Source organism: Gallus gallus, chromosome 17 (genome assembly GCF_016699485.2).
Source record: "Gallus gallus isolate bGalGal1 chromosome 17, bGalGal1.mat.broiler.GRCg7b, whole genome shotgun sequence".
NCBI classification, from domain to species: Eukaryota; Metazoa; Chordata; class Aves; order Galliformes; family Phasianidae; genus Gallus; species Gallus gallus.
The window spans coordinates 3,059,069-3,081,996 of NC_052548.1; the positions used below are offsets into that span (position 1 = coordinate 3,059,069).

The 22,928-nt window shown below is 57.9% G+C and overlaps 1 protein-coding gene across 10 annotated transcripts in view; it reads left to right on the forward strand.

The window, feature by feature from the left end:
• The window catches only part of LOC101747382 (alpha collagen LOC101747382), a 42,739-nt gene that overhangs the window by 19,376 nt on the left and 435 nt on the right, over positions 1 to 22,928 (forward strand). For 3 of the 10 annotated variants that reach the window (XM_025156090.3, XM_040649234.2, XM_025156097.3), the window contains 62 exons: positions 4,166 to 4,436; positions 4,520 to 4,830; positions 5,548 to 5,592; positions 5,965 to 6,084; positions 7,637 to 7,675; positions 7,794 to 7,847; positions 8,385 to 8,438; positions 9,351 to 9,458; positions 9,561 to 9,614; positions 9,930 to 9,983; positions 10,071 to 10,115; positions 10,356 to 10,409; positions 10,727 to 10,771; positions 10,885 to 10,938; positions 11,024 to 11,068; positions 11,169 to 11,222; positions 11,320 to 11,364; positions 11,518 to 11,571; positions 11,753 to 11,797; positions 12,206 to 12,259; positions 12,381 to 12,488; positions 12,957 to 13,010; positions 13,284 to 13,337; positions 13,501 to 13,545; positions 13,651 to 13,704; positions 13,828 to 13,872; positions 14,201 to 14,254; positions 14,413 to 14,466; positions 14,820 to 14,873; positions 15,062 to 15,115; positions 15,318 to 15,371; positions 15,535 to 15,579; positions 15,927 to 15,971; positions 16,095 to 16,202; positions 16,354 to 16,407; positions 16,577 to 16,630; positions 16,811 to 16,864; positions 16,951 to 17,058; positions 17,135 to 17,188; positions 17,276 to 17,386; positions 17,682 to 17,735; positions 17,864 to 17,917; positions 18,076 to 18,129; positions 18,512 to 18,565; positions 18,807 to 18,914; positions 19,035 to 19,088; positions 19,202 to 19,255; positions 19,474 to 19,527; positions 19,669 to 19,722; positions 19,854 to 19,907; positions 20,062 to 20,115; positions 20,580 to 20,633; positions 20,791 to 20,844; positions 20,919 to 20,972; positions 21,062 to 21,115; positions 21,196 to 21,213; positions 21,314 to 21,367; positions 21,489 to 21,551; positions 21,649 to 21,814; positions 22,111 to 22,217; positions 22,479 to 22,559; positions 22,719 to 22,904. In XM_025156090.3, coding sequence (XP_025011858.2) covers positions 4,166 to 4,436; positions 4,520 to 4,830; positions 5,548 to 5,592; positions 5,965 to 6,084; positions 7,637 to 7,675; positions 7,794 to 7,847; positions 8,385 to 8,438; positions 9,351 to 9,458; positions 9,561 to 9,614; positions 9,930 to 9,983; positions 10,071 to 10,115; positions 10,356 to 10,409; positions 10,727 to 10,771; positions 10,885 to 10,938; positions 11,024 to 11,068; positions 11,169 to 11,222; positions 11,320 to 11,364; positions 11,518 to 11,571; positions 11,753 to 11,797; positions 12,206 to 12,259; positions 12,381 to 12,488; positions 12,957 to 13,010; positions 13,284 to 13,337; positions 13,501 to 13,545; positions 13,651 to 13,704; positions 13,828 to 13,872; positions 14,201 to 14,254; positions 14,413 to 14,466; positions 14,820 to 14,873; positions 15,062 to 15,115; positions 15,318 to 15,371; positions 15,535 to 15,579; positions 15,927 to 15,971; positions 16,095 to 16,202; positions 16,354 to 16,407; positions 16,577 to 16,630; positions 16,811 to 16,864; positions 16,951 to 17,058; positions 17,135 to 17,188; positions 17,276 to 17,386; positions 17,682 to 17,735; positions 17,864 to 17,917; positions 18,076 to 18,129; positions 18,512 to 18,565; positions 18,807 to 18,914; positions 19,035 to 19,088; positions 19,202 to 19,255; positions 19,474 to 19,527; positions 19,669 to 19,722; positions 19,854 to 19,907; positions 20,062 to 20,115; positions 20,580 to 20,633; positions 20,791 to 20,844; positions 20,919 to 20,972; positions 21,062 to 21,115; positions 21,196 to 21,213; positions 21,314 to 21,367; positions 21,489 to 21,551; positions 21,649 to 21,814; positions 22,111 to 22,217; positions 22,479 to 22,559; positions 22,719 to 22,904 — 4,407 coding nt within the window. Of the gene's footprint in view, positions 1 to 4,165; positions 4,437 to 4,519; positions 4,831 to 5,547; positions 5,593 to 5,964; positions 6,085 to 7,636; positions 7,676 to 7,793; positions 7,848 to 8,384; positions 8,439 to 9,350; positions 9,459 to 9,560; positions 9,615 to 9,929; positions 9,984 to 10,070; positions 10,116 to 10,355; positions 10,410 to 10,726; positions 10,772 to 10,884; positions 10,939 to 11,023; positions 11,069 to 11,168; positions 11,223 to 11,319; positions 11,365 to 11,517; positions 11,572 to 11,752; positions 11,798 to 12,205; positions 12,260 to 12,380; positions 12,489 to 12,956; positions 13,011 to 13,283; positions 13,338 to 13,500; positions 13,546 to 13,650; positions 13,705 to 13,827; positions 13,873 to 14,200; positions 14,255 to 14,412; positions 14,467 to 14,819; positions 14,874 to 15,061; positions 15,116 to 15,317; positions 15,372 to 15,534; positions 15,580 to 15,926; positions 15,972 to 16,094; positions 16,203 to 16,353; positions 16,408 to 16,576; positions 16,631 to 16,810; positions 16,865 to 16,950; positions 17,059 to 17,134; positions 17,189 to 17,275; positions 17,387 to 17,681; positions 17,736 to 17,863; positions 17,918 to 18,075; positions 18,130 to 18,511; positions 18,566 to 18,806; positions 18,915 to 19,034; positions 19,089 to 19,201; positions 19,256 to 19,473; positions 19,528 to 19,668; positions 19,723 to 19,853; positions 19,908 to 20,061; positions 20,116 to 20,579; positions 20,634 to 20,790; positions 20,845 to 20,918; positions 20,973 to 21,061; positions 21,116 to 21,195; positions 21,214 to 21,313; positions 21,368 to 21,488; positions 21,552 to 21,648; positions 21,815 to 22,110; positions 22,218 to 22,478; positions 22,560 to 22,718; positions 22,905 to 22,928 lie in introns of those variants that run through there. The other 7 variants (XM_025156091.3, XM_040649233.2, XM_025156093.3 and 4 more) reach the window with 7 other exon arrangements.

Below are 22,928 nucleotides of genomic sequence, written 5' to 3' on the forward strand. Positions count from 1 at the left end.
AATTAATCTTCTTGGGCAAGGTACCCACTGAGTTGCATGAGGTCTCCTTTAAAAGCTATAGCATTAATAGCATTATCTGTGATCTCGTTATTACCGAGCCCCACATCAGTTGCTCCGCTACCTAGCATGAGCTTTGCTTTGAGGACAAGCTCTGTGATTGCTCTAGGGGCACATTAGCAATACACAAAGCCTGTTCCCAGTACCCCTCTGCCTTCCCCAGTTTTCTGAGCCAAGCCAACCCTCAGTGCTCACCTTGGGCTGTTGCAGTGGCTGCCACTGCCCTGTGCTGAGGCTGCTCCTCTGCAAGTCAGGATGCACTTTGCTTATCACGTGTCTATTCCCCTTTCTTCTCTTTTACAGGTACCCCTTGTGCCTGCTCTCAATTCCTGCTGTCCCGACTTCCCAGATGGCCTTTAGGGCGTTCCGCGCCCCAGTGCTTTCTGCCCCATTCTTGTGGGCAGCTCTGAGCTGCTTAAAGCAGCGTGTGCATCTCACAGTGGTTTTTCACTCTAAATTTGGCTGTTACTTAGAAAGGAGCGAGCGGGGATGCTATTGATCTTGGCATTCTGTTCTGTTTACAGAGAGCCCACATAACTCAGCTGTGATTGCTGGGACATATGGGACCCGTAACTCTCAGCTCAGGAAGTCGGACATTTCCCCTGAGCTCGCCAGATGGGAGCCCCTAACACAGGACTTTCCCATGCCAGACATTAAAGATTAACTAAAAAATCACAGACAAGCATTTCCTAGGGATCCCAGTGTTGCATTGTGGAGTTGCCCTGACTCTGGTTCCTGCACACAGTGTAATTGCAGTGGCTCACTGTCCTGCCATCCCCTGCTGCACACCCCGGTGCTTCAGCTTCTGGTTCATGTGTTCACCTGGTATCTAGAGCCTTTAAACCTGCTGCTTTAGGCAGAGCTCAGGCTTCTAGCGCTGGCTTCCCACCTCACTCTTCCTCCCTTGATGCCATCCAACGTCACCTGGACGCCTTTCCTCTGCCGTTAAAGATGATGCTGGATTTTATTTCAGTGGTTTGCCATTCAGCCCTCCTCCAGCCCTTGCAAACCAGCAGCTTTCCTTTGAAGCACCTGCCTTTAAACTCAAGGCTTTGTGCGGGTTTTGCAAGGCAGGATCTCAGCATCTCTTCAAGTCCGACCTTCCTCTGTCCTCTGCCTGCTGGGGGGTTTCTGGCTAATGATGTCCATGTGCTCCGTGGGCTGAATCATCCCCTCCTCGTGATGCAGCACAAAGCATCGTAGCTCGCTGATTTCCCCCTTTGTAAGACATACAGAATGAAGTGGAAGTTCTCCTGGCTGCAGCCGGCACGTTTCGTGGTTTCATTTGTTGCAAAAAATGTGTTTTAAGGGAATTAACACTTTTGGTTTGGATCAAAATATATATATATATTTGTGAGAATGGGGAATAGGGGTCCTGTTGGGAAGCTGAAGCGCTTTAATTCTCACCATTAAAGCTGTATAAGCAACGTTGAAACCGCCGTGGTGGTGGTGGTGGGATGATGGTTGGACTTGGTGACCTTTAGAGGTCTTTCCCGACCTCAGTGACTCAGTGGCTATTTAGGCATCAGGTGCCTTTGTATTTTTGATGTTTTCACAGCAGAAGCCAATGGGACACCCACGTAACAAACCGTGTGCCCAGCAGTGCTCTTTGCCCAGCGTGCGTCTGGAAACAGCAGTGAGCAAAGGCAGCACGAGCACCTGAATGTTGCATTTTATGGCTCTGATGGGAGCTTTTATTTCCCTAACTGGCTTTTAATTATTAGCTAAGGCCTTGGATAGAAGGAAACTGGCCTGAAGAGTGAGGCAGTTGTGGATGGAATGGGTCTCCTGGCCCACATCTTGGTAGGGTTCAATGGCCCAGTATGGGGGGAGGTGGGCTGGGAGTTGGGGATGATGTTTGTGGCCTCCAGGAGGGTCAGATTGCAAAGCTCTCTCTTAATGTCCTGCACAGTCTGCCCATTGGTGGCATTTCACTTACAAAACAAACATTTCCTCTGGCTGTGGCTGAAGAATCTGCACCCGAAATGCAAAATAGCCAAGGCTAGAACTATTCTAATCTGAACTTACATAGATGCCACGTCCCCACCCCCACCAGCTCTCGTTTCTTGTTGGATTTACTGCATGCCAGACCCCAAATTGAATCACACAGCTGCGACTGCAGAGGCTGTGGGTTTAATTACTGTGCCTGGTTGCAGGCAGAGGATCACCCGATGCATGGTGCCACCGCTCCCCCAAGCCTCCTTCGTCCCCTGAGATGAATTCCCATCCCCTCTGCTATTTATTAGCTCTTCTTCAGACTGCCAGGTGCTGGGGGTGGAGGTCTACAAATAGCATTAAGTCTTTGCTGGGCAGATGTCGGAGCGTGCGTCAGGCTGACCCCAATTTGCTGCGGTTTGCTAACAAATTACATGGCCCATGGGCTGCATTGTTCAGGGGGGAAATTGAGCTAGTGGCTGCTAATTATAGTGTGTTGATATTAGGGTGTTAGCACTGAGGAGCTCCTCCCATCAGGCTCCAGGCCTTTCCATCTTGCCCTCTTTGCTTCGTGCACTTCGACCTTATCACAACCTTTCTCAACTCCTGCTCCTCAGTGCTTGGTTGCTCCTTGCCCGCACAGGCATAGGTTGATGGCTGGACCAGATGATCTCAGTGGTCTTTCCAACATGATTGATGCTGTGATTCCACATAGCACCAGCTCTGTGGCGCTGAGGGGCACGGCTTAGTGATGAGACTTGGTCGGTCACGTTGGCCTGATGTTCTTGAAGGTCTTTTTCCAGCCCAATTCCAACCTGTGATTCTCCTCTTAAAAGTATGGTTATCAACGTGGTTTGAGTAACTTTAATCATGCAGAGGATTCTGAATGGTCCCCAGCAAAGCCAGCTTTGCTGTGTGTGGGCTATGCATGAGATAGGAGGGGTTAGACGTCTGTCAGCACCAAAATGTGAGCTTGCTGCCTCTGAGTCACTGGGGGGGCTGGATGACACCTCCTGGCATTATTCCTGGCTCTGCTGAAAGCAGAAGTGTGACATGGGTGGTTTCAAAGAATGGGGCTTGGTCCTGCTTAGTCAGACCTTCAGTGCGTGTTGTGTATCTGTGTTGGAGCAGGCAGCCTCTCACCAGCTACCTACACCCAGGATGTTGAAGGTGAAGGTAGAAATATTCCTTCTCTCCCCAAAACGCCTCTGGTCAGAGATTGTCCTGGCTTGGAAGAATATTGTCCTTTGGGTGAGAGCTATGGCTTCAGGTGGAGCCAAGGATTGGCCCCAATCCCCACTCAGCTGTATCTGCAGTGACTGCACAAAGAGGGGTCAGATAATGTGGGATGGATGTGACCTGGGGTAAATTCCTTCCAGTTGTTTTCACAACTGAATGCAAAGCATTCCAGTTGCTTTGAAAATGCTCTGATGCCTTTGGAGCCCCCTCTGCCTCCCAACTCTCCTTCTGAATTGGGTTTGGCCAGAGCCACCCATTGCACCAGGTCCTTGCCTCGGAGCCACTGGTTGTGGCAGTGACATTGCTGCTGGTGGTGCTTGGGAGCACCAGGAGGGATTAGCTACCCATCCAACTCACCCCCAACAGAACATGCACCTTGGGTGCCGAGCAGAATCAGAGCCAAGCGATAGGTTCAGCCAAAAGATGCCCAGGGAAGGACGATGGGAAGGACGCCCGCTGCCTCCTTGTACTTCCCTGCTCCCTTCCCCAGCCCTGCGAGGCAATCACGGACCTGTGTCTCCCTCTAGTGACTTCTCACTGGTTCTGTTCGTCAACTGCCTTGCACCAGACCCAACAATGCATCAGCCAGGGCTGAGCTTCCATGGGAGCCCATTGGTGCCCTATGTTGGGTTACATTCGCCCTACAAAGTGTGCTTTGAGGAGGTGGTGTGGGCCAAAGAGGAACACTTACAAACAAATGCGTGTTAAAATAATTAACTCAGGCAGATGAACTAACCCACCTGGCACTGATGAACTGCCCCCAAGCTGGGGAACTGCCTGGAACCCATTCAATGTCCTGCTCTGCTTTGGGTGCGCGTTGGTCCAGGACTGGGTATTGGTGCAGAGGTGACACTTGGAGCCCTAATAGAACAACCTGCAGGGTAAAAAAGGGAGAAAACATCAGATTTCATTATTTTCCCTCCTTCCTTCTTAGGATTCCAAACTCTCCCATTCAGATTTGACCTTGGGCCCACCTTGGACATGGGAGGATGCCCAGGAGACCCTTAGCCTGCAGCCGGATGGGAGCACCCGGACTTTGTTCTCTGCTGCCGAGGTCCCAACAGCTGAAGAGCAGGAGGAAGAAGAGGGAAGCCTTTCTATTGAGGATGAAGGCTTTGAGCTGTTGAACTCCACCTATAATAAAGTCACTGACCCTGGCAAGCCAGGGATCAGCAGGAGCAGACCACGGATCATTGGCATCCTCGGTGAGTCCATTGGTGTGGGTTCCTCCCTTTCTCCCAAGCATCATCGCAATGCCTGGTCCCTTATGGTGCTTTTGTCCTCCCAGGGCCATCAGCCAAGAAGGAGCAAGCCTCTGACCAGGAGAACATCACCACGGAGAAGCTGAAGGGCAATGCAAACACCCACCTTCACCTCCCACCCATCAAACCTGGCGGTGCCACCAAGCCCATTGCCTCCTCCAAAGTGTCCCCAGCGAGACACCAGGCAGCTGCACCCAAGGGTTCCTCAGGGATGGCTGCAGGGGATCCAGAGCATCCTCCCACCCCCCTGAGAAACCCCATCTTGCCATCAGTGCATGGATATTGGGCTCGTGTGAAGCCAGGACCCCCAGGGCTGCCGGGACCCCCAGGGCTGCCTGTGAGTGTTGGGGGCAATGGGGATGGATGGATGGGTGGTGTATGCTGGTTGCAGCTCCATGGCAGATGGAGAGGAGAAGTCCCCATAGCATGTCAGCCCATAGTCCATCTCTTTTGCTTCCCTGCCGCTGTAATACCCAAAACCTTCATTCAAAGAAAACTAGGATTTTTCTTTTGGAAACGTGGCTTTGCCTTCCTGCTGGGTTGGTGGTGTGATGTGTGTCAGGTCCATAGCACTCCCTTGAGCTGCATCACCTTGGGTATCTCCACCTCCAGAAATGTGTTGGGAAGGTGAGTGTGCCTGAGACCTGCTGAGGGCACTGCAGGGCATGGGTGTCCCTTTGGTGACAGCTGGGGCTGCCTTGGCTGCAGTGAGTATGTGGCTGCATCCATGCTAACTGGGGCAACTCGGTGCTTCTGACCTCAGGCTGCAGGGCTCAGCTGGGCAGCGTGCAGGACAGAATGGTGGTCACAGTATCATAGTTTGAGGCAGAAAGGATGCTTAAAGGCCATCTTGTCCCACTCCCTGCAGTGCACAGGGACACCCCGCATCCGGTGCTCAGAGCCCCTCCAGCCTTACCTTGGATGTTTGCTGGGCAACCTGTGCCAGTGCCTCACCACCCTGAGTGTACAAACCTTCCTTATATCCAGTTTGTTGGTTCACTTTCTGCTGGGGACGGGAGCAGGGCCGGGTGACACAGCTCTTCTTTCCTTGTAGGGATGCCCTGGGAGACGTGGACTGGTGGGCCCCAAGGGAGACAAAGTGAGTATCCAGGAACATGGGTGAAGCTGTGAGATGTGGCCAAAGGTCCAGGGAAACACCACTGATGGTCTGGGTTTGCATCTTGCTCGTTTTAAATCAACATAGCAAAGCGAGCATCTGATGCTGCAGTGTGGTGGCCCCTTATGCGTGCTTGGAAGAGGAGAGCACTCTTTTTGCTGGGTGTTTGAATCCCATGAAGCAGCTTTCAGCTCAGGTCACCTGGAGGGATGCTGCCGTGTGACACTGACATCCCTGTGCCTCCGCTTCCCCAGCAACGACAGAGCAAAAAGCATCCCAGCCAGGACCTGTGCCCAACCTGTGCCGAGTGTCCAAACCCCAGGCTGAGTTGCAGAGCTGCTTTTTTCTTCTTAGGGTCACGCCGGAGCCATGGGGCGGATGGGACCCCCAGGAGACCCAGGCCCTATGGGCATCCCCGGCGTCCCCACCGTTGTCCTCTGGAGGAACTCCCGCGAGGATTGGCTGAGCTTCACGGTGAGAACTGCAGGGGGGCTTCGGGGTGGGCACTGAGATCCCCATCTATGGGTCTTTGGGGTTGTTTGTTTGTTTGTTTGTTTTTTATCCTTTTGAATGCTTCCCAAGGGTTATTCCAACTTTCCCATCTTCTCCTGGCTGGCAAGGATGGACTGGGGAGGCTGTCAGGGCGGAGATAAGGGAGGGAGAGAGAAGATGCCATGGGCCTTTTCCTTCCCTAGGGCTCCGTGTTCTCCTGTCCTGCTGCTGGGGATGGGGCTTGGAGGCAGGAAGGTGGCTGCAGGGTGCAGTGCTCAGTGCTGCATCCAGGCCTTGTTAGGCTTCATCAAGATAGCACAGGGTGGATAAGAGTGGAAAACAGGAGCTCCTGCCCCAGCTGGGGAGCTCAGCCTGCAGTGCTGCTGTTCTCTTTGTCTCTCCCCATAGTGTTAAAGGCAAGAGGTCAGGCTAGGAAATGAGGGCAGGGAACTTTAGAGCAGTAGAAAGCAAGAGCTCAGCTCCTGTGGAAGGTGGTGTTTTTATTTTCCCAAAAGGTTGGATTTGGGGTATTTTTGAAGCCTCATGAAATAATATCCTGTCCTGAGCGAACCTGAGCTCACTGATTCCTGGGACAAAACAAAGTGCTGGCCCTGCTCCAGCCCCCAAAAAGTCCTGGCAGGGGAAAGGAGTGGTGGCCAACTCAGCATTGACTCTCAAGCAGCCGAGATGAGTGCTGCAGCATTGGGGCTCATTAAATGCACCCATCCATCATCTGCCCCCCGAACGCACGTGGCTGATAGAAATGCTCCCATGTGCTGAAGGCTCTGTGTTTACCCTCTGCAATGAGTTCCTCGGCTTCTTCCTTCAGTGTCAGAGGGCCAAACTTTGGAGGGGGTTTCCCCTGATGTTGGTGCTGGGTAAAACCTGAGCACGTGGGATCCTGACCATTGCAGTGTGGGTTTGGTGGGGACAGGGCAGCATTTGGGTTGCAGCGTTGGATGCAGTGGGTTTGGAGGTACTGCTGAGCTTGCTGCTCGGGAGGGATGGACTTTGCCTCCTGCGTGTCTGTAGGTCGTGCTGCTGGGAGGAAAGGAGGCTGGATTATCACCTTAGGTACAGCTTTGTGCAGGGACACGGCCCCACACAGCTGTTAACGGCTGAATTCAATACCAGGGATGCGCTGGGGGCGATGAAGGCAGTGCTGGAGAGGATTTATTTGTGTTGAAGCAACCTGGTTTCCTCTGTGACAAAATGGCCCTAGCAGGGGTGGAGAGAAGGAAAGGGAGAGGACGTTGGGCTGAACATGGCAGGGCTGCAGCAGGAGCAATGCAACAGAACAAGTCTCTGCTATGCTGAAAAACAGCATTCCCAGGCAGCTCAATGGACTCGAGGAGGAAGGTAACCTCATCTCCCAGCCTGGGCACCTGCAACCTGGCTAAGAGTACAGCGTGGCACCACCCCACATGAGATACACCTCGTAGTTTGTGTCTTCAAAGTTAGTTTTCTTTCCCAGCAGAAAGGGAATGGGGGGTTTAGGGAGAATTCTGTTTGATGTTTAATCCCATTCTTTCAGCAATCATCCTTTTACCAGCTGCTGCACGCTGGCTGGCCGGTGAGTAGCATTCCAGGTTTGTTTTTCCCTCTGCATGGCCAGCTGGGGGGGTTTTCCTCTACCTTCCTTTTACCCCTTTCCTCTACCTTGTTCTCTTTAACACTTCTCTTCAATGCAGAGAAAACCCGGAGCCCCCGGCCCCCCAGGGCACCCAGGGAAAGCAGGAGTGCCGGTAAGCACAGCCACCTCCAGGTGCCCCTGCCTTCCCGTGGACACTTTGGGTTCCTAAGCAACCCCAGGCTCCCTCAAAATCAGCTGTAATTCAAGGCCTTGGGCTTGGGATTCCAACCTTGGGGTTTGCTCGTTGGTGGTCCGCTGATGGACAGGTGATGTCTCAGCTCCATTATAGGGTCCCCCCTCCGCCAGTCCCCAGTGCTGCAGGTCTGGTTCCCGGTGTTGTTCCTGTGTGTGCCCCCTTATTTGGATAAGGACAGTGTTTGTTCACTCAGAGAGCCACCAGAACAAGTCGAGGAGCTGCTCAGGTGGTGCTTGGCAGTGGGTCACAGGTGGGGCAGAGGGGCGCGCGTGGTGCAGCCGCAGGGCGCTTGGATGCGGATCCATCCTTGGATGTGATTTCCACGGCTCTCTGTGCATTGTTTCTTGTTCTCCATACCTACCATAACCTACGAGGCCACAGCATCTCTTATTTCTGCAGTAAGACCCGGGGACGCAGCCAGCTTTTGCTGACTCGATATGTGTTTGCACACAGGGGCTGTGTGGGGAGCCGGGAGAGCCGGGGGAGAAGGGCCAGCGGGGGTACACGGTGAGTGCCACCCACCCCATGGCTGGGGATGCTCAGATGCAGGATGGGATGGAGGGCGGGGGGCCGCTGCCTGGGTTTGGACCTTCACAGCTCCAAAAGCTGGTGGGGAAATTTAGAGTTGAAGATCTCGAGCAAGAAATGGAGCCACACCACAGGGCTGGGGGTGTCAGAGCAAATGCCCTCTCCGCTGCACGGCTGCCGCAAGGCGTCCTCTGCCCACCCTGCTCTGTGCAGCAGGGATGTGCGTGGGGACAGTGCTGCCAGCTGTGCTAGGAAAGGACAAGAGCTGGAAAAAGACAACCCTTCCCAAGCAAGCTTTTGCGTTTTCCAAACCTGTTCTTCACTCTGAAAAAGACACCAAAGAAGCTGCAACTTTCTCTGCTTCCCTCAAACTCTGACTTTCCAAATTCTAAGCCTAGATTTTGGGGATCTCGTGGGGAATCCGAACAATCGAAGCGGTTGGAAGGGAAATGCCTTCTGTCAGTTCCAGATTGAGTTTTATTCTGCCTTAATTCAGAGCTATCAGTGAGCCGAGGACAAGCAGAAAACTGCCCCAAGCCTCAGCTCTGCACGTGGGGAAGGATTTGAGGACAGCTGGAGTGCCCCAGAGCTGAGCAACAGACACAGAGGGCTTTCACTCTTAATGCTCCCTCCCAGTGCACTCCCCTACTCCCAGTTTGCTTCTGGCGGTGGCTCTGCTGTTCAAGTTTGGGGATGGAGCTCTCAGTGCCCGGAGCAGTGCCCTGTGATGAGCGCCCTGTTGGGCACGTGGTGGCCAAGGGCACCTCTGTCAGAGCAAGAGCTCAGTGTTCATCTTCTCCATTTCATCACAGCGTGGATATTCTGCCTCTCCTGTCCCCCCCCCCCCCCCCCAGCTGACAGTGGGGCTCACGGTGTCTGTTCTCTCTGCAGGGCAAACCGGGGCTGCAGGGCTGGCCGGGTCGTGCAGGACAGCCTGGCTTGGATGGGTCCCCTGGCTTAGGGGGCAAACCTGGGCTGTGTGGGCTGCCTGGTGAGCAGGTGAGTGCTGTGTGATGCTGCCCAGACCCCACGGTGACCCCAGGGAATGTAGGGCTGGGAGCTGTTGCGGTGCACGGTCCACTCCTTCCTTTGTCTCTGCAGGGGCTGCAGGGCTTCCGTGGGGACCGGGGGCTGGCTGGTGAGAAGGGAGAAGAGGTGAGCTGGCCTGTACTTTTCTGGCCTATACTTCGTTCCCCTGTAAGCATCGTCTCATCATCCAGACGGAGAATCTCTTGCCCTTGGGGTCAACCTGACTGCACATGGCTGCTGTTGGCCAGGGCAATGTGGGTCACAGGAGCAGGGTAGCAGCGTGCTGGGGATCAGCTCTGTGCTGTTTCTTTTCTTCCTGAGATAGTGCAAGCTTAAGGGTCCCCATCCCCTGCCCTACACCAGTGCTCCTTTGAGCCACAGCAGCTGTGTTTTAGCTCCCAATGCTCTGTGTGTGGCTCATCTGACCTTGATCCCTTCCAGGGCTTCTTGGGTGACCCTGGACCTGCTGGGGAGAAAGGCGAGAAGGGAATGAAGGTGCGGTGTCTGTCCCTGCCCTGCACAGCCTCCCCTGCACCTCCTGCCCCGAGGCCGTGCTGCCCTCCATCTCTTGCCCTTTTTTAGGGGGTGAAAGGGGAGAGCGGCCTGCCTGGTCCTGCTGGGGCTCACGTGAGTTGATGCAGGAACACGGGGTGTCCTTCTCTTTGCACGTTGCTCCTTCCCCTCCTGCCGCATCCTCATTCCCTTATCCACAATCAATGCCTTTGCTTCGGAGAGGTGAGGCCAACGTCCCCTTGCACACGTCCCAGCCCTTGGACAAAGCCTTTGGGATCTCCATGCCTTCCCCCACTCTACTGCAAGGGATGTGACAAAAGCACTTTGTTAAGAGCCCTTTGCCTTCTGTCCTAGGGGATGGCAGGTCTGAAGGGTGCAATGGGCTTCCAGGGCCCTGCAGGGCCGGAGGTGAGGGGGTTTTCTTTTTCTGGGTCTCCAGCCTTGCCCCATAAAGAGCAAGGAGCCCTGGGCTCTGTGCTGCTCTCAGCATGATGACAGCACAGTCACTGGGAGGCATCCCACTGAGAGGGAATGGGGCTTGTAGGAGAGGCAAATGGGAAATGAAAGTGGTTTGGTCACGGAGTAGGGAAGAAATAGAGACAGAGGGATAATGGACCCGGAGAGTCCTTGATGCATGATGCAAAGAAGGAGGGGGGAATTGGGGATGTGAAGACTCAAAGCAGAAAATCACGCCATAAGATGGCATCTGTTCTCTGCTGCCTCAGGGAGAAGGTGGTTCAGTGGGTGCCTCAGGCCCTGCTGGCCCTATGGTAAGTCACAGTGCTCCGCTTCCCACAGCAGTGGGCAATGCTATGGGGGCTCCAACCCCGTCTCCAATTCAGCTCCCACAGCCCCGGGGCTGAGCATTGCTCCTGCCTTGCAGGGACAGCCAGGCCAGCCAGGCTCTGTTGGGTGCCAAGGAGTCAACGGCTCTCAGGTGAGGCTGCCCAGACTCCCTGCTCTGTCCTTTGGGATCTTCCAGCTGCTGCGCTCACCCCATCCCTTCACTGCTCTCTCCACAGGGAGAGATGGGTCCTCCCGGCTTGCCTGGGCCCCACGGACCCAAGGTATGTCAGGACGGGCAAATCTCACAGCAAGCGGGGTGTCTGGGGGGGGGGGGGGCAGCTGAGGGTGCTGGGAGCTTTTCACCCCTCTGCTGTTTTTCAGGGACCACAGGGCTTGCAGGGGCGGCGTGGCCCCCCCGGCCTCGGGGGTATGCAGGTAAATGATGTGCGGGTGCTGTCCTGCATTGCTGAGGTGCACACGTGCGAGATGGGAAAGGAGCTGCTGAGCCCCATCCCTGCGTGCTTCTCTGCAGGGTCCGGCTGGGATGGAGGGGTCCTCCGGTCCCAAAGGAGACGCTGTAAGAATTTCTTCCCCACTTTTGGCCTCTGGTGGGGCTGGAAATTGGGTTCAAGAGCTTCCCTTCAAGGCGCCCCCTCCCCTGGGGGCTGTGCTGCTTTTTGGCTGTACAAACACCGCGCTGGGGTGGCTGATGCTGGCGTTCCCCTTGCAGGGCACAGAGGGGGTCCCTGGAATGAGGGGACAACCAGGACAGGAGGGACCTGTGGTGAGTCCATGGGGGTGAATGACAGGGTGGGGGGGGGGTCCCATCCTCACCTTGAAGCACCCCTAAAGCACTGTGGGGTGATGCCCAGAAACCCCAACCCCCCAACCACCCCCCCACCCCCACCAGCAGAGTTCTTTCTGCGTTGTGCTTTTTAACTCATGTTTTGTGCCTCTCTCCGAAGGGGTTTATTGGCCTGCCAGGTTCCAAAGGCGTCCAAGGAGAGCGGGTGAGTGATGGTACCCACACCATGCATGGCTCAGGGGATGGGAAAGTCACGATCAAGTGGCCCAAAGCACCAGTTCCATCAGCTCATCCACATTTGGGCTTGACATTGGAATAGGTGGCATTGCAGTTGTGCATTTGTCTGAAGTGCTGTACCACGAGGAGAGGGCAGAGATGGCCGTGTGCTCTGTCACCTGCTTTGAGGGCGACGAGGACACTGGGAGCGCTTCTGCTTGTGTTAAATAAATCTCTAATGAGGACAAGGGGCTGACATGGGATGGGGTCACTGATGGGAGCAGAGCCAGCGCTGTGACACCCAAATAGGCATCAGTGCCCCAAATGGGATCTGACCAAGCTTTGGTTGTGGTTTCCAAGAGATCTGAGGGTGCCCTCCCCTCTGCTGCTCTTACAGGGCTGCCGGGGTCCCAGCGGAGCCAAGGGAGAGCTGGGAGCCAAAGGAGACAAGGTACGGTGCACAGGGCCGTGGCTGGGAGCTGCTCCCTTCCTTTGGCTGGGACAGCAGCCAGACCAGCCGTGTGTGAGCTCACACCGTGCTGCTGATCCATTCCCATCCTCCTCCCGCCCAGGGTCTGCATGGAGCACCAGGAGCTGTGGGTCCCCCAGGGCTGCGGGGCCAGATGGGCTCACTGGGCTTCCCCGGACCCCGCGGGGCAGCAGGACCCCGGGGACCTGAGGTGAGCCTGGGGGTGGGCAGGCAGCCTGGGAGGGGTGAAGGGAGCGTGGGCAGCTCTGCCAGCCACATTCTTCCTCCTCCTGAGGGATGAAGGCTCTGGGACCTCTCATTTGTCACCTGGAGTGAGAGGGTCGGGGAGGAGATGCAGCATCAGGCAGGGGCTGTGCAGCCTGGGTGACCATGAGAGGGCTTTTGGGGTGCCTCCCTGGGTCTGCCCTCACATTCACTCTTCAGGAGGAGAAATGAACCCTCCCACGTCCCTAGGAGGTGGGGATGCAGCACAGCTCATCTTGCTGCCTTTCCCACCTTGCAGGCTGTGCTGCCTCGTGCACTGCTGCAGTATTCATCGGTCTGAGCCACCCGTGCTGGAGCACTATGGCTGTGTCCGAGCCCACGGGAGCTCAGCACACCCACCCTTTGTATGCTCTTTGATCCTCTCAGTCATTTCTGTTCTATTGTTTTCCCACAGGGAGAGGAAGGGCAGATGGGTCCAATGGGACTGAACAGCAGCGAAGGACCGAAGGTCAGTGATGGCTTTGGCACCGCATCGTGGTACCCCATGGGCTACCCTCACCCCTGCGGGGAGGGGTAGGGATGTGGCCACCATGCCCTGGAGCCCCAGCATGAGTGCCAGCACCCAGGGGACAGTGTCACACTGCCACTCAGTGCTGAAGCCAAGCATGGAGGTTGCCAGCCTCGTGTCCCCAGTGCACGGCACCCTGTGTCCACCCTGCGGTGCTCCCTGAGGTGGAAGGGTTGCCTAAAATGACAGCATTTCTCTCTGGGTGAATTGTAGGGAGGCCGAGGACCCGATGGCCCAAAGGGGATGCCAGGACCGCGGGGCGCCAGGGTAACTTGTGGGCTGTGGTTGCCTACAGCTGAATTTTGGAGCATCTTTGGGGGGGGGGAGATGGAACAGCACAGGGGCCGCTCGCTGAGTGACCCCCATTGAATCTCCATCAGTGTTACTTCCTGCCAGAAGGAACCTTTTCTCAGTGCTCACTCTTTTCCAGGGCCGTGGGGGCCAGCGTGGGCTGGTTGGAGCCCCAGGAGCACCTGTAAGTAGGTGATGCCATCTGCATGGGGCTGCGGGAGGGCACAGCTGCTGGGAAGCTGTGGTGCCCATCACCGGGCTCTGCTTTGAGGTGAGATCCTCTTTCCAGGGCTCAAGAGGCATCCCTGGAGCAGAAGGCACAGAAGGAAAGCCTGGTATACAGGTTCCCATTCTACACTACATCCTATATATTGTATACAGACCTGCCTGCATGTGGCTGAGGTTGTAGGGATGGGAACAGCTGCCCTTCCTCTCCATCCTCACCACCCCCTGCCTTACCCTGCAGGGTCCCCCAGGGGCTGTGGGCAGCCCAGGCAGGATGGGAGCACCGGTGAGTAGAGCTGCCCATCCTTCTGCCTCGTTCCTGTCCATCCACACCTGTGTTCTCCCTGTGCAGCTCCCTGCCCTGAGGGATGTGCCCTCGAAGGGCAAAGGAGACAGAATGTGAGGGGTGCATTTAAGAAATAGGTTTTGCAAAATTGACATTCCTTCTCACTGATGGCGAGTTTTCCCTTCCAAAGGTTTCCTAACGCTTGCTCTGCCTGGGAGCCTCTCCATTCCCTGTGCTTCTGCCTTTGCTCTCCTATCACCCTCTCTGTCTGCCATCCTCGTGCTCCTCTCCCTTTCCTCCAGAGCTCATCCTCTGCCCTTCCCTACAGGGTTTTGTCGGTGTGCAGGGGGGCAGAGGGCACACAGGACCTCCTGGACCCACAGTAAGGACAACCTGCATGGATCCCCCCCCTTTTCCTCTTCTGCACTCCTATGTGTGGGAAGGCAGCAGGGTGTCTGGGGAGGGCTGGGAATGACCCCTCCTTGGGGAACCAGCAAAGGGCCGGATTGGCTGAAATCTCCTACCTGAACACTTCCAAAGGGGCCCCAAGGAAAACCTGGAGCTGATGGAGACCTGGGTTGCATGGGTCCAAAGGTGAGAGCTGGGGATGGGGATGGGTGTGGGGGTCCTGGGGAACGCTTGGTGGCAATGAGTGCCCCTTGGCTGGTGTGGGGAGGATCCAGGTGGTTGCTCAGGTTTAGATGCACCAGGCTTGGCAGCAAAGTGGGGGGATCTGAGCTGCTCCTGGGCATGAGGTCCAGACCCACATCCCCATTGGGGCCACACAGAGGGACACAGATTGCTCAGAGAGCGCCTGGATGTGGGGCACAAAGGGGCAGTTGCGCCCTGGGGAGGCACTTGGGGGTGGACATTCTGTTGCCCCGTGGGTCTGCCCAGCCCAGAGCCCAGCACATGAGCAGGGTGCTGAGGGCTCTGTCTCCTGGCAGGGTCTGCCTGGGAAACCTGGCTTGGAGGGACCGCAGGGGCCGGTCGGCATGTATGTAAGTGCTGCAGCTGCCCAGGAGAGGCATGGGGACCAAGGGAGGGGGTGGTGGATCCACGTGGGTTATAAGCTAAAGCCAAGCAAGGCACCGAGCCCTGAGCATCACCACTGCTTCCCCCAAACCCCAGTGCTGCTGCACAACCCTGAATGCCTCCTAGCATCATCCTAACACCACCCTCTCCCCAGGGCTACCCAGGACTGGCTGGCGACCGTGGGAAGCCAGGACACAGGGGAGAAAAGGTAGAGCCAGGCCTGGGGTGTTGATCCTATGGGGCTGTGGGGCAGAATCCAGCCCCGTTCAGGATGAGCCAGCAGCTCTCCCTGCACTTCACCTGCTGTGCTTCCTGTATAAGATGACGGACCGCTATTTTTTTCCCCCCTCTTAAGGAGCTACTGCATTAAAACAGGTGGCAGAAAGGATTTATCATTTGTCCTCAAACAGGGAGAAGCTGGAGCCCGAGGCCCACCAGGATTCCCTGGAAAAGCTGGTCCCAAGGTGAGGGCTGTTGGCTGCCTCTGGGCAGCTCCAACTCCCTGCTGGGTGCAGAGAAATGGGAAATCTTTGCCACCAGCATTAAGGAACAGAGTCGGGGAAAGGGGATGTGTAGGGCTGCGGTCAGGGCTGAGCATGGGGCCCTGATGTCTCTGTCCTCCCCCAGGCCCCACCAGGCCGCCCTGGTCCACGAGGTGCTCCTGGCTCCCAGGTAGGGCTGGGGCTGCTCTGGGCTGCTCACCTGCTTGTTCTCTCCTGCAGCCATGCAATGCCCCGTGCCACGTGCCATGCAGCACAGTACAATAGATGCTGTGCAGCACAGTGCAACGTGTGCTAAGCAATACATACTGTGCAGTATCCTGCAACGTGTGCCATGCGATACAACACAATGCATTTCCATGCAGCACCCTGCAGTACACGGCATGCAATACCAATGGCATTGGCAACGTGTTCCCCAGCCCCATCTGCGGGCGGTTTGTCCTGCTGCTGCATGTTGGGGGTGGCCTGGGCAGGGTTTTTGGCTCTGCTGCAGCCTGCTCGGGGTCCCTCTTGTTTCAGGGGAGAGCAGGAGAGCCGGGTCCTCGGGGGCTTCCAGGGCTGCCGGTGAGTGGGGAACTGCACTGTGCGGAGTTGGAGCTGCGTGCTGTGTGATGGAGTGGGAGAGAGGTGATGGAGAACAAGACCCACACGCTGTCTGGGATCCTAAACGTCCTCCTGGCATTGCAGGGAGCTCCTGGTGTGCGGGGGCTGCATGGCATGCCTGGGAAGCCCGGCTTAGCGGGGGAAATAGGAGCACCTGGAGCAGCAGGGGCTGCTGGCCCTCCTGGGTACCCGGTGAGTGGGATGCCAGTGGGACTGGGCTGCTCAGCACTGAGGGACGTACAGGGGGCTTGGTGTGGGGTTGTTGGGTCCTCAGCATCCAGGCTGCAGGGGCCTGCTGGGTTAGCACTGCACGGTGCTGTTAATATGGATTGCTTGTTCGCAGGGCCGAGAAGGTCCAAGGGGACCTGAGGGGCCTTCGGGGATGCGAGGCGAGCAGGTATGGGAGGAGGGGGGCTGTTCCCCTCGTTGGCACTGGGGCTGATCCCCTGGGTTGCCACTAAACCCTGTTTGCCCAGCACAAGGGGATGGTGCCTTGCGACCCTTCTGACTAGCACAGGCTGGGCTGGAGGGATGCTGCAGCTCTCTGTCCTCGTGTTCCCTGGCAGGGTGTCCTGGGGGATCCCGGGGAAGCTGGCGTCAGTGGGCTGGATGGTGAGCAGGTAGGTGTGGGATGCTGTGCCCTCCCATTGCACCTCCTGCTGACCCTGAGCCAAAGCAGGGGGAAAGCGAAGGGAAGGCCTTTGAGCAACGTGGGGATGTGGAAGCAGCAGCTTTCCAGGAGAGACATCCAGCCCTGGAGCAGGGGACAAGGCTGGTCCCACCGTGTGATTCTTCTGCAGGGACCTCCAGGACCTGTGGGAGCTGAGGGGCGGCCGGGGCTCAAAGGCCAGCAGGTCAGTTCCATGGGGCCAGCAGATCCATTCCCATGGGGCAGCATCAGCCAGCTAAGAGTAACCCTGGTGGTCTCCATCCTTGGCAGGGCGATGCAGGACCTCGTGGAGCTCCGGGTGTCAGCGGTGCTTGCGGGGAGCGAGGGGACCGTGGGCCAGCAGGGCTGCCAGGGGGGCCTGGGCAGCAGGGGAAGGAGGTGTGAGCAGAGATCCCTTGGGATAGGGCTGGGATGGGGCTGCTGAGTTGGATGCTGATGCTTCTCCCCTTGGCAGGGGGATGTTGGTGATGCTGGAGAGCTGGGTGAGCCGGGACCGCGGGGACGAAAGGTGCAGAGCTGGCATCAGAACCTGTGTGCTGACGTGTCTCTATGTGGAAACTCATTTAATCGCTATTCCTCCGTGTGTATCCTGGAGCAGGGAGATGCTGGCCCCCAGGGCCCTCCTGGAGTGCCGGGACTGGGAGCTGCACCGGGGGAGGCTGGAGAGAAAGGCCGCAAAGGAGAGAAGGGCCAGGAGGGGCTGCTGGTAAGTACAGCTGCGTGGATGCGGTTGGGTGCGGGGCGATGAGGAGCAGCACTTACCCCAGCAGATCTTGGCTCTGGGAGCTGTGGAAAACGCCAGCTAGCAAATTTCATTGAGGGAGTGCTTTATTCCCGTGGGTGTGACACCCACGCCAGTTCCCATTGGCAGTGTCCGTGGGTTGCACTCGCCATGTGCGTGCGGCCCCAGGGCCACTGCTCTTATCGCTGTGTGCCGTGCACCCATCTCATCGGGTTCACGCTGCTTTCCCCCACTGACCACGTCCCCCTCTCTGCCCCAGGGCCAGCTTGGTGTCAGTGGTGCTGCAGGACCCGCCGGAGCCCGGGGACGCTCTGTGAGTCAGCGCATGTCCCCATCCCATTGGGGTGGCTGCAGACCCCGGCAATGGGGCACCTGTGAGCGGGATGCTGGGCTGCAGCCCGGCTCTATGGGTCAGTGGCTCTTTTCCCCTGCCGCAAACAGGGTGGGACAGGTCTGCGAGGCCCTCCCGGGCTCCGTGGTCTTGAAGGAGTGAAGGTAGAGTGGGGTGAAGCCGCAGCCATTCCCCATCCCTGTTCTCTTCCCAAGTCCTGGTGGGGAGGCAGTAGGGATGGCTCGCATGTGGGACAGCTCACCCAAGGGCAATGGGGCTGGGAGCTGAGGGCAGAGCTGGAAGTGTTCCTTTTCCTTACCAGGGTGATGCAGGACCCTGCGGCAGGGATGGAGCTGCCGGAGCAGCTGGGCTGGAGGTACTGCTGTGTGTGCACCAGTGGAGCTGGGAGCTTGAAGGGGCCTTGCTGCTTCCAGCACAAAGTGAAGCTGAAGGACTTCTTGCCCCATAACTGTTGGGGGGAGGGGCAGAAATGAAATACAGAGACCTTAGAGTGTATACGCTCCCAGCCCCAGAATTCAGCCTGGCACCCAGGGTGCTGAAGCCCTGTGCAGGACCCACTGCTGCCATAAACACATCAGTGTCCCTGTGGCACCCAGGTGTCAGCTGGCATCGCTCCCAGCCTTGGCAGAGCATGTGTGTGTGGGGGGGGGGGAGAGGATGCTCCCAATGTTTGCCAGGGGCTGAGCATGGGGCACATGGTGGGGTGGGTTTGTGCTGAGTGCCCAACATCTCCACAGGGACCCGCAGGAGAGGATGGAGCAAAGGGAGACCCCGGCCATCCTGGCCCTGTGGTGAGTTCCCAGCGTGGAACAGGTTGATGAGCTTTTGATGATTAACCTCGGGGCTGTTGTCACTGCTGGGGGGAGGCTGGGGGCATGCAGAGGCTGCTCCTCAGCTCAAGGGTTGCTGTTTGGGGATGGTGGAAGGTGCCATGGGACGCGCAGGAGGAGATGCTTGCTGTGATGGGGCAGGGAGGCATTTAGGGGCCAGCACCTGCTGCCTGATGAGCAGCCCCATCCGTGTGTCCCATAGGGCTCAGTGGGTGCACGTGGGCGGCCGGGCGGCCCTGGCTTCAAGGGCTACATTGGGCACCGAGGAGCTGGGGGAGCAGCGGGCACACGGGGGCAGCCGGGCCGACAGGTGAGTGGGGCTCTGCGGGGAAACTGAGGCACAGAGTGGAGGGGACTGAACCCATCCTGGGGTCCCATGGGGAACAGCTCAGAGCTGAGGGCCTCGTGCTTTATCTCCCAATGAACGCAGGGTCCTCTTGGGCCGCCAGGCAATGCTGGAGTCCCGGGCTCTGGTGGCATTGAGGTGAGTGCCACCCTCTGCCCATGTGCCATCCCCATCCTCAGCCCTCCAAGCTGAGCGCTGCCACCAGGATACCCAAGGAGTAGGGTTGATTTATTTCTTCTCTTTCTTCTTAGGGCGTTGTGGGTGCCAAAGGGGAGCCAGGCACAGTGGGAGAACCAGGGCACACGGTGAGGGGGCGGGGGGGGGGGCTGTACTGGAGTGGGTGGCTGAGATTTCCTGGGATCATAGGGAATGTTCACACGGAGCACTCCCTGTTCCTGCTGAAACCCAAAAGAGACATCATCCATCATCTCAAGCCCTCCTTCTTTGCATGGTGAGAGTGAGGAGGGAGCATCTTGGGCACAGCATCCTCAAAGAGGGATTTCTTTCTCCTTTGGGATTTTAGGGCTCTCCAGGACCAGCCGGTCCCCCAGGGCAGAAAGGTCACAAAGGAGAAAAGGTAATGCTGGCAGCATCCTGCATGGGGACACCTGGGGTCAGCTCAGCAGCACCACCCCAGTGACATCCCCAGGTCCGTGCAGGCAGCAGCCCCTCACCGCCCAGTGCTGGGGACCCACATCTCCATCTCTTCTCTCCCCAGGGTGATGTGGGGCAGGAAGGGCCAGAAGGAGCTCCTGGAGAAGCTGGCAGACGGGTAAAGGGCACCGCTGTCCCCATGGAGAGCTGGGCTGTGTCCCCACGGTGGCAGTGAGGGGATGTGGGCAGTCAGGTCAGTGCATCTGAGCTGCTTGAGTTGCTCACGAGTCTTCAACCTCCTGTTCCCAGGGCAAGCGAGGCAAGGTGGGGCACCGGGCCCCCAGGGGCCCCCGCGGACCCAAGGTAGGGTGACCCCATCAGTGCCGGGGATGTTGTGGTGCTCATCCTTTGGTGCCTTTCCTGAAGGATGGCTGGTACAGGGGCACCGTGTCTCAGGGCCAGGGTTCTGTCCCCATCGCCTCCCTTTCTGCCCCCCACTAATGCTTCTGCATTGCAGGGCCATCAAGGTGCCGAGGGGCTGGCAGGGCCCCAGGGCCTACAAGGACTATATGTGAGTACTGGCACTGAGCTGAGGGGCTCAGGGTGTCCCCTGCTCTCCATTTGCTGCCCAGCCCCAAAAGCCAAAGCAGGGACCTGAAAAAGAGCAGAGCTTCCCATCGTTTCATGGCTCTCAGCCTGCCCTCTCCTCCCCAATCAGCATCCAAAGCATTGGCTAAAGACACAGTCAAGGAGTTACTTGAATTGCTGGGATTGCTGCTTCTCTATTAAAAAAGTCCCAGCTTTGGGAACATCGCCAAATGCAAACAGTCTGCAGGCAGCCAAAAGAGCTGGCCCTGCATCTGTAGCGGTGGTTTCTTAGGGCAAGGGGGGCTTGCCAAAATGGGAAACCAAAGCTATGAGGAGGAATGCCTCAAGATCCCTAAAAACTCCCCAAATTCACCAAACCATCCTGGCTGCTGAGGGCTCCTTGGCAAGGAGGTGCACAGGGCCAGAGGGCTGCTGCTTCTCTCCTAGGGCATCCCTGGGCTGAAGGGCTTCATAGGCGACCCTGGCCACAAAGGACCCAAGGTGGGTGACACGTGCCATGCCCACCCCCACGTGGGGGACATGTACCCTCAGCAGCTGCCTCCAGGCTGACGTGTGCCATGGTGCTGCAGTGCACCAGCCAATGTACCCAGCCATTCCCAGCCTCTCCCTGCTGCAACAGCTTTCCTTCCTCCCATAGGGTGAGAAGGGCAGCAGGGGCCACCAAGGGCAGCATGGGGACGATGGCTTCAAGGTGCGTGGGGGGGGCTCGCAGCTCTCCCTGCTTGCTCCCTTTGTCACCCTGTGACACCTCTCCATGTCCCCTAGGGCAAGCATGGACCCCAGGGCACTCCTGGGCGACCAGGGCCCAAGGGAGAGCAGGTACTGTGGGGTGATGGGCTGGGGCAGAATGCACCAGCAAAGAGTAACTTGGGACAGGGGCTGGTTTGTGACCCCCTGTCCCTCTGCAGGGTGACACTGGCCCCCCCGGCCCACGGGGACTGCCTGGGCTCCCTGGGAAGCCGGTAAGTGCTTCAGCCCCCAATGCGTGGGGTCTGAAGGGGCAGCAGCTCCTGCTCAGAGCCCCTTTGCTCTTCTCTTCCAGGGCTTGCCAGGACAGAAGGTGAGTGCGTGGTGAGGACAGCCCTATGTCTGATCTGGGAATGCAAGGCAGCGCCTCACTTCCTTGCTTATCCTTCATCCTCCTCCCCACCCTTTGACAGGGGCTGAAAGGTTTCCTGGGCCACCCGGGAGCCAGGGGCAAGCCAGGACCACCGGTAAGGAGAGCCACCAGTGTCCCCTGTGCCTTCCATGGGGACCTGAAGCGGTGGTTGGTGCCACGTGGAGGGGCAGTGCTGCGAGGGCTGCAGTCTCACTGCTGTTATCACTGTCACCCAGGGGCTGGCTGGTCCTCCCGGTCCCAGCGGGCCAGCACTGATGCTATCTGAGGAGGAGCTATGGGTGCGTGATGCTGTGCGGGTCTGGGGTCTTCCACCCCTGGCACCTTTCTGCCTGGTGGGGGGAGAAAAGGGGCTATCCCCTCCCCATCACCTTCCAGCACCTGATTTATCCCGCCGACTGCCTGAACCGTACCACAGTGCTGGCTCTGCTGCACACCCTGAGCCGTGAGCTGAGAGCACTCGTTGAGCACCCCGATGGCACCAAGGACAAACCCGCGGCCACCTGCAAGGAGCTGCTGCTGGCCCACCCCAACCTGCCCGATGGTACAGGGCTGCCTTGTGGCCCCAGCCAGGGGACGAGGCGGGGGGGGACAGATATCCTTTATAAATGCCTTTAAGAGGGAATGAGGGTTTGGGCTTGAGCTCAGTAGGATTTATGGTCTCTGGCCCCAGGATGCTCAGAGGGAGCTGCACTTTGGGGTGCTCACATGCACGCAAGGAAGGTGTAGGGGTACAAGGAATAGAAATAACACAGCACATCCCCAGCTTGGGGGTTTGCAGCCTGGGAACCATCATGTTGCCCCCCCCTGCACCATCAGCTCCACTCTGCGTTCCCACAGGGCATTACTACATCGACCCCAACCAGGGCAGCACCCGGGATGCCCTCGTGGCCTTCTGCAACTTCACGGCAGGGGGTGAGACCTGCATACCTCCCGTACACAACCAGGTACAGCCCCGGGGGTCGCCTTCAGCCCAGGTGCTGGGGTGGCTGCAGAGGGACGGTAATGCTGGAGCCGTGCTGCTGTCACTGCTGTCACTGCAGGGAGCGGTGGCAGCAGTTTGGGGTGAGGATGGTGCTTCCCCATCCCCACGCTTCAGGGTGGATGCACACCTCAGTTGGTTTGGAGCTGGTGGGGGTGGATCTGGCAGCGCAGCAGTGCCACCATCCCCTGCTGGGACAGGGTGACAAGGTCCCAATTCCCCACAGGTCCCCATCAAAGCCTGGCTGAGCTCCTACGCCTCCTCGGACACCTTTGAGTGGTTCAGCACTCTGCCCGGAGGCTTCATGGTGAGGGCTGCCAGGGGGGTACAGAGCCCTTCCTAAGGTCCCCCCTTTCCCCATGGCTGCACGTTGCAGAACACAATCCCGACCCATGCTTCCATAGGGTTGCATCCCATCCTGGCTTTGCGGACCCTACACCCCATGTCTCTCTGGTTGTCCCCGTAGCTGGAGTACGTAGGGGCCAGCGTGGTGCAGCTGCGCTTCCTGCGCCTGCACAGCCATAGGGCTGCCCAGAAGGTCTCCTATTCCTGCCGCCCCGCTGCCCACCACCACCGCCAGCCTCAGAAGGAAATCCGCTTCCTGGCTGACACCCGGGAGCAGAGCTACGTGGCCACACTGCAGGGCTGCCTGGTGAGCGGGGCTGGGACACGGCAG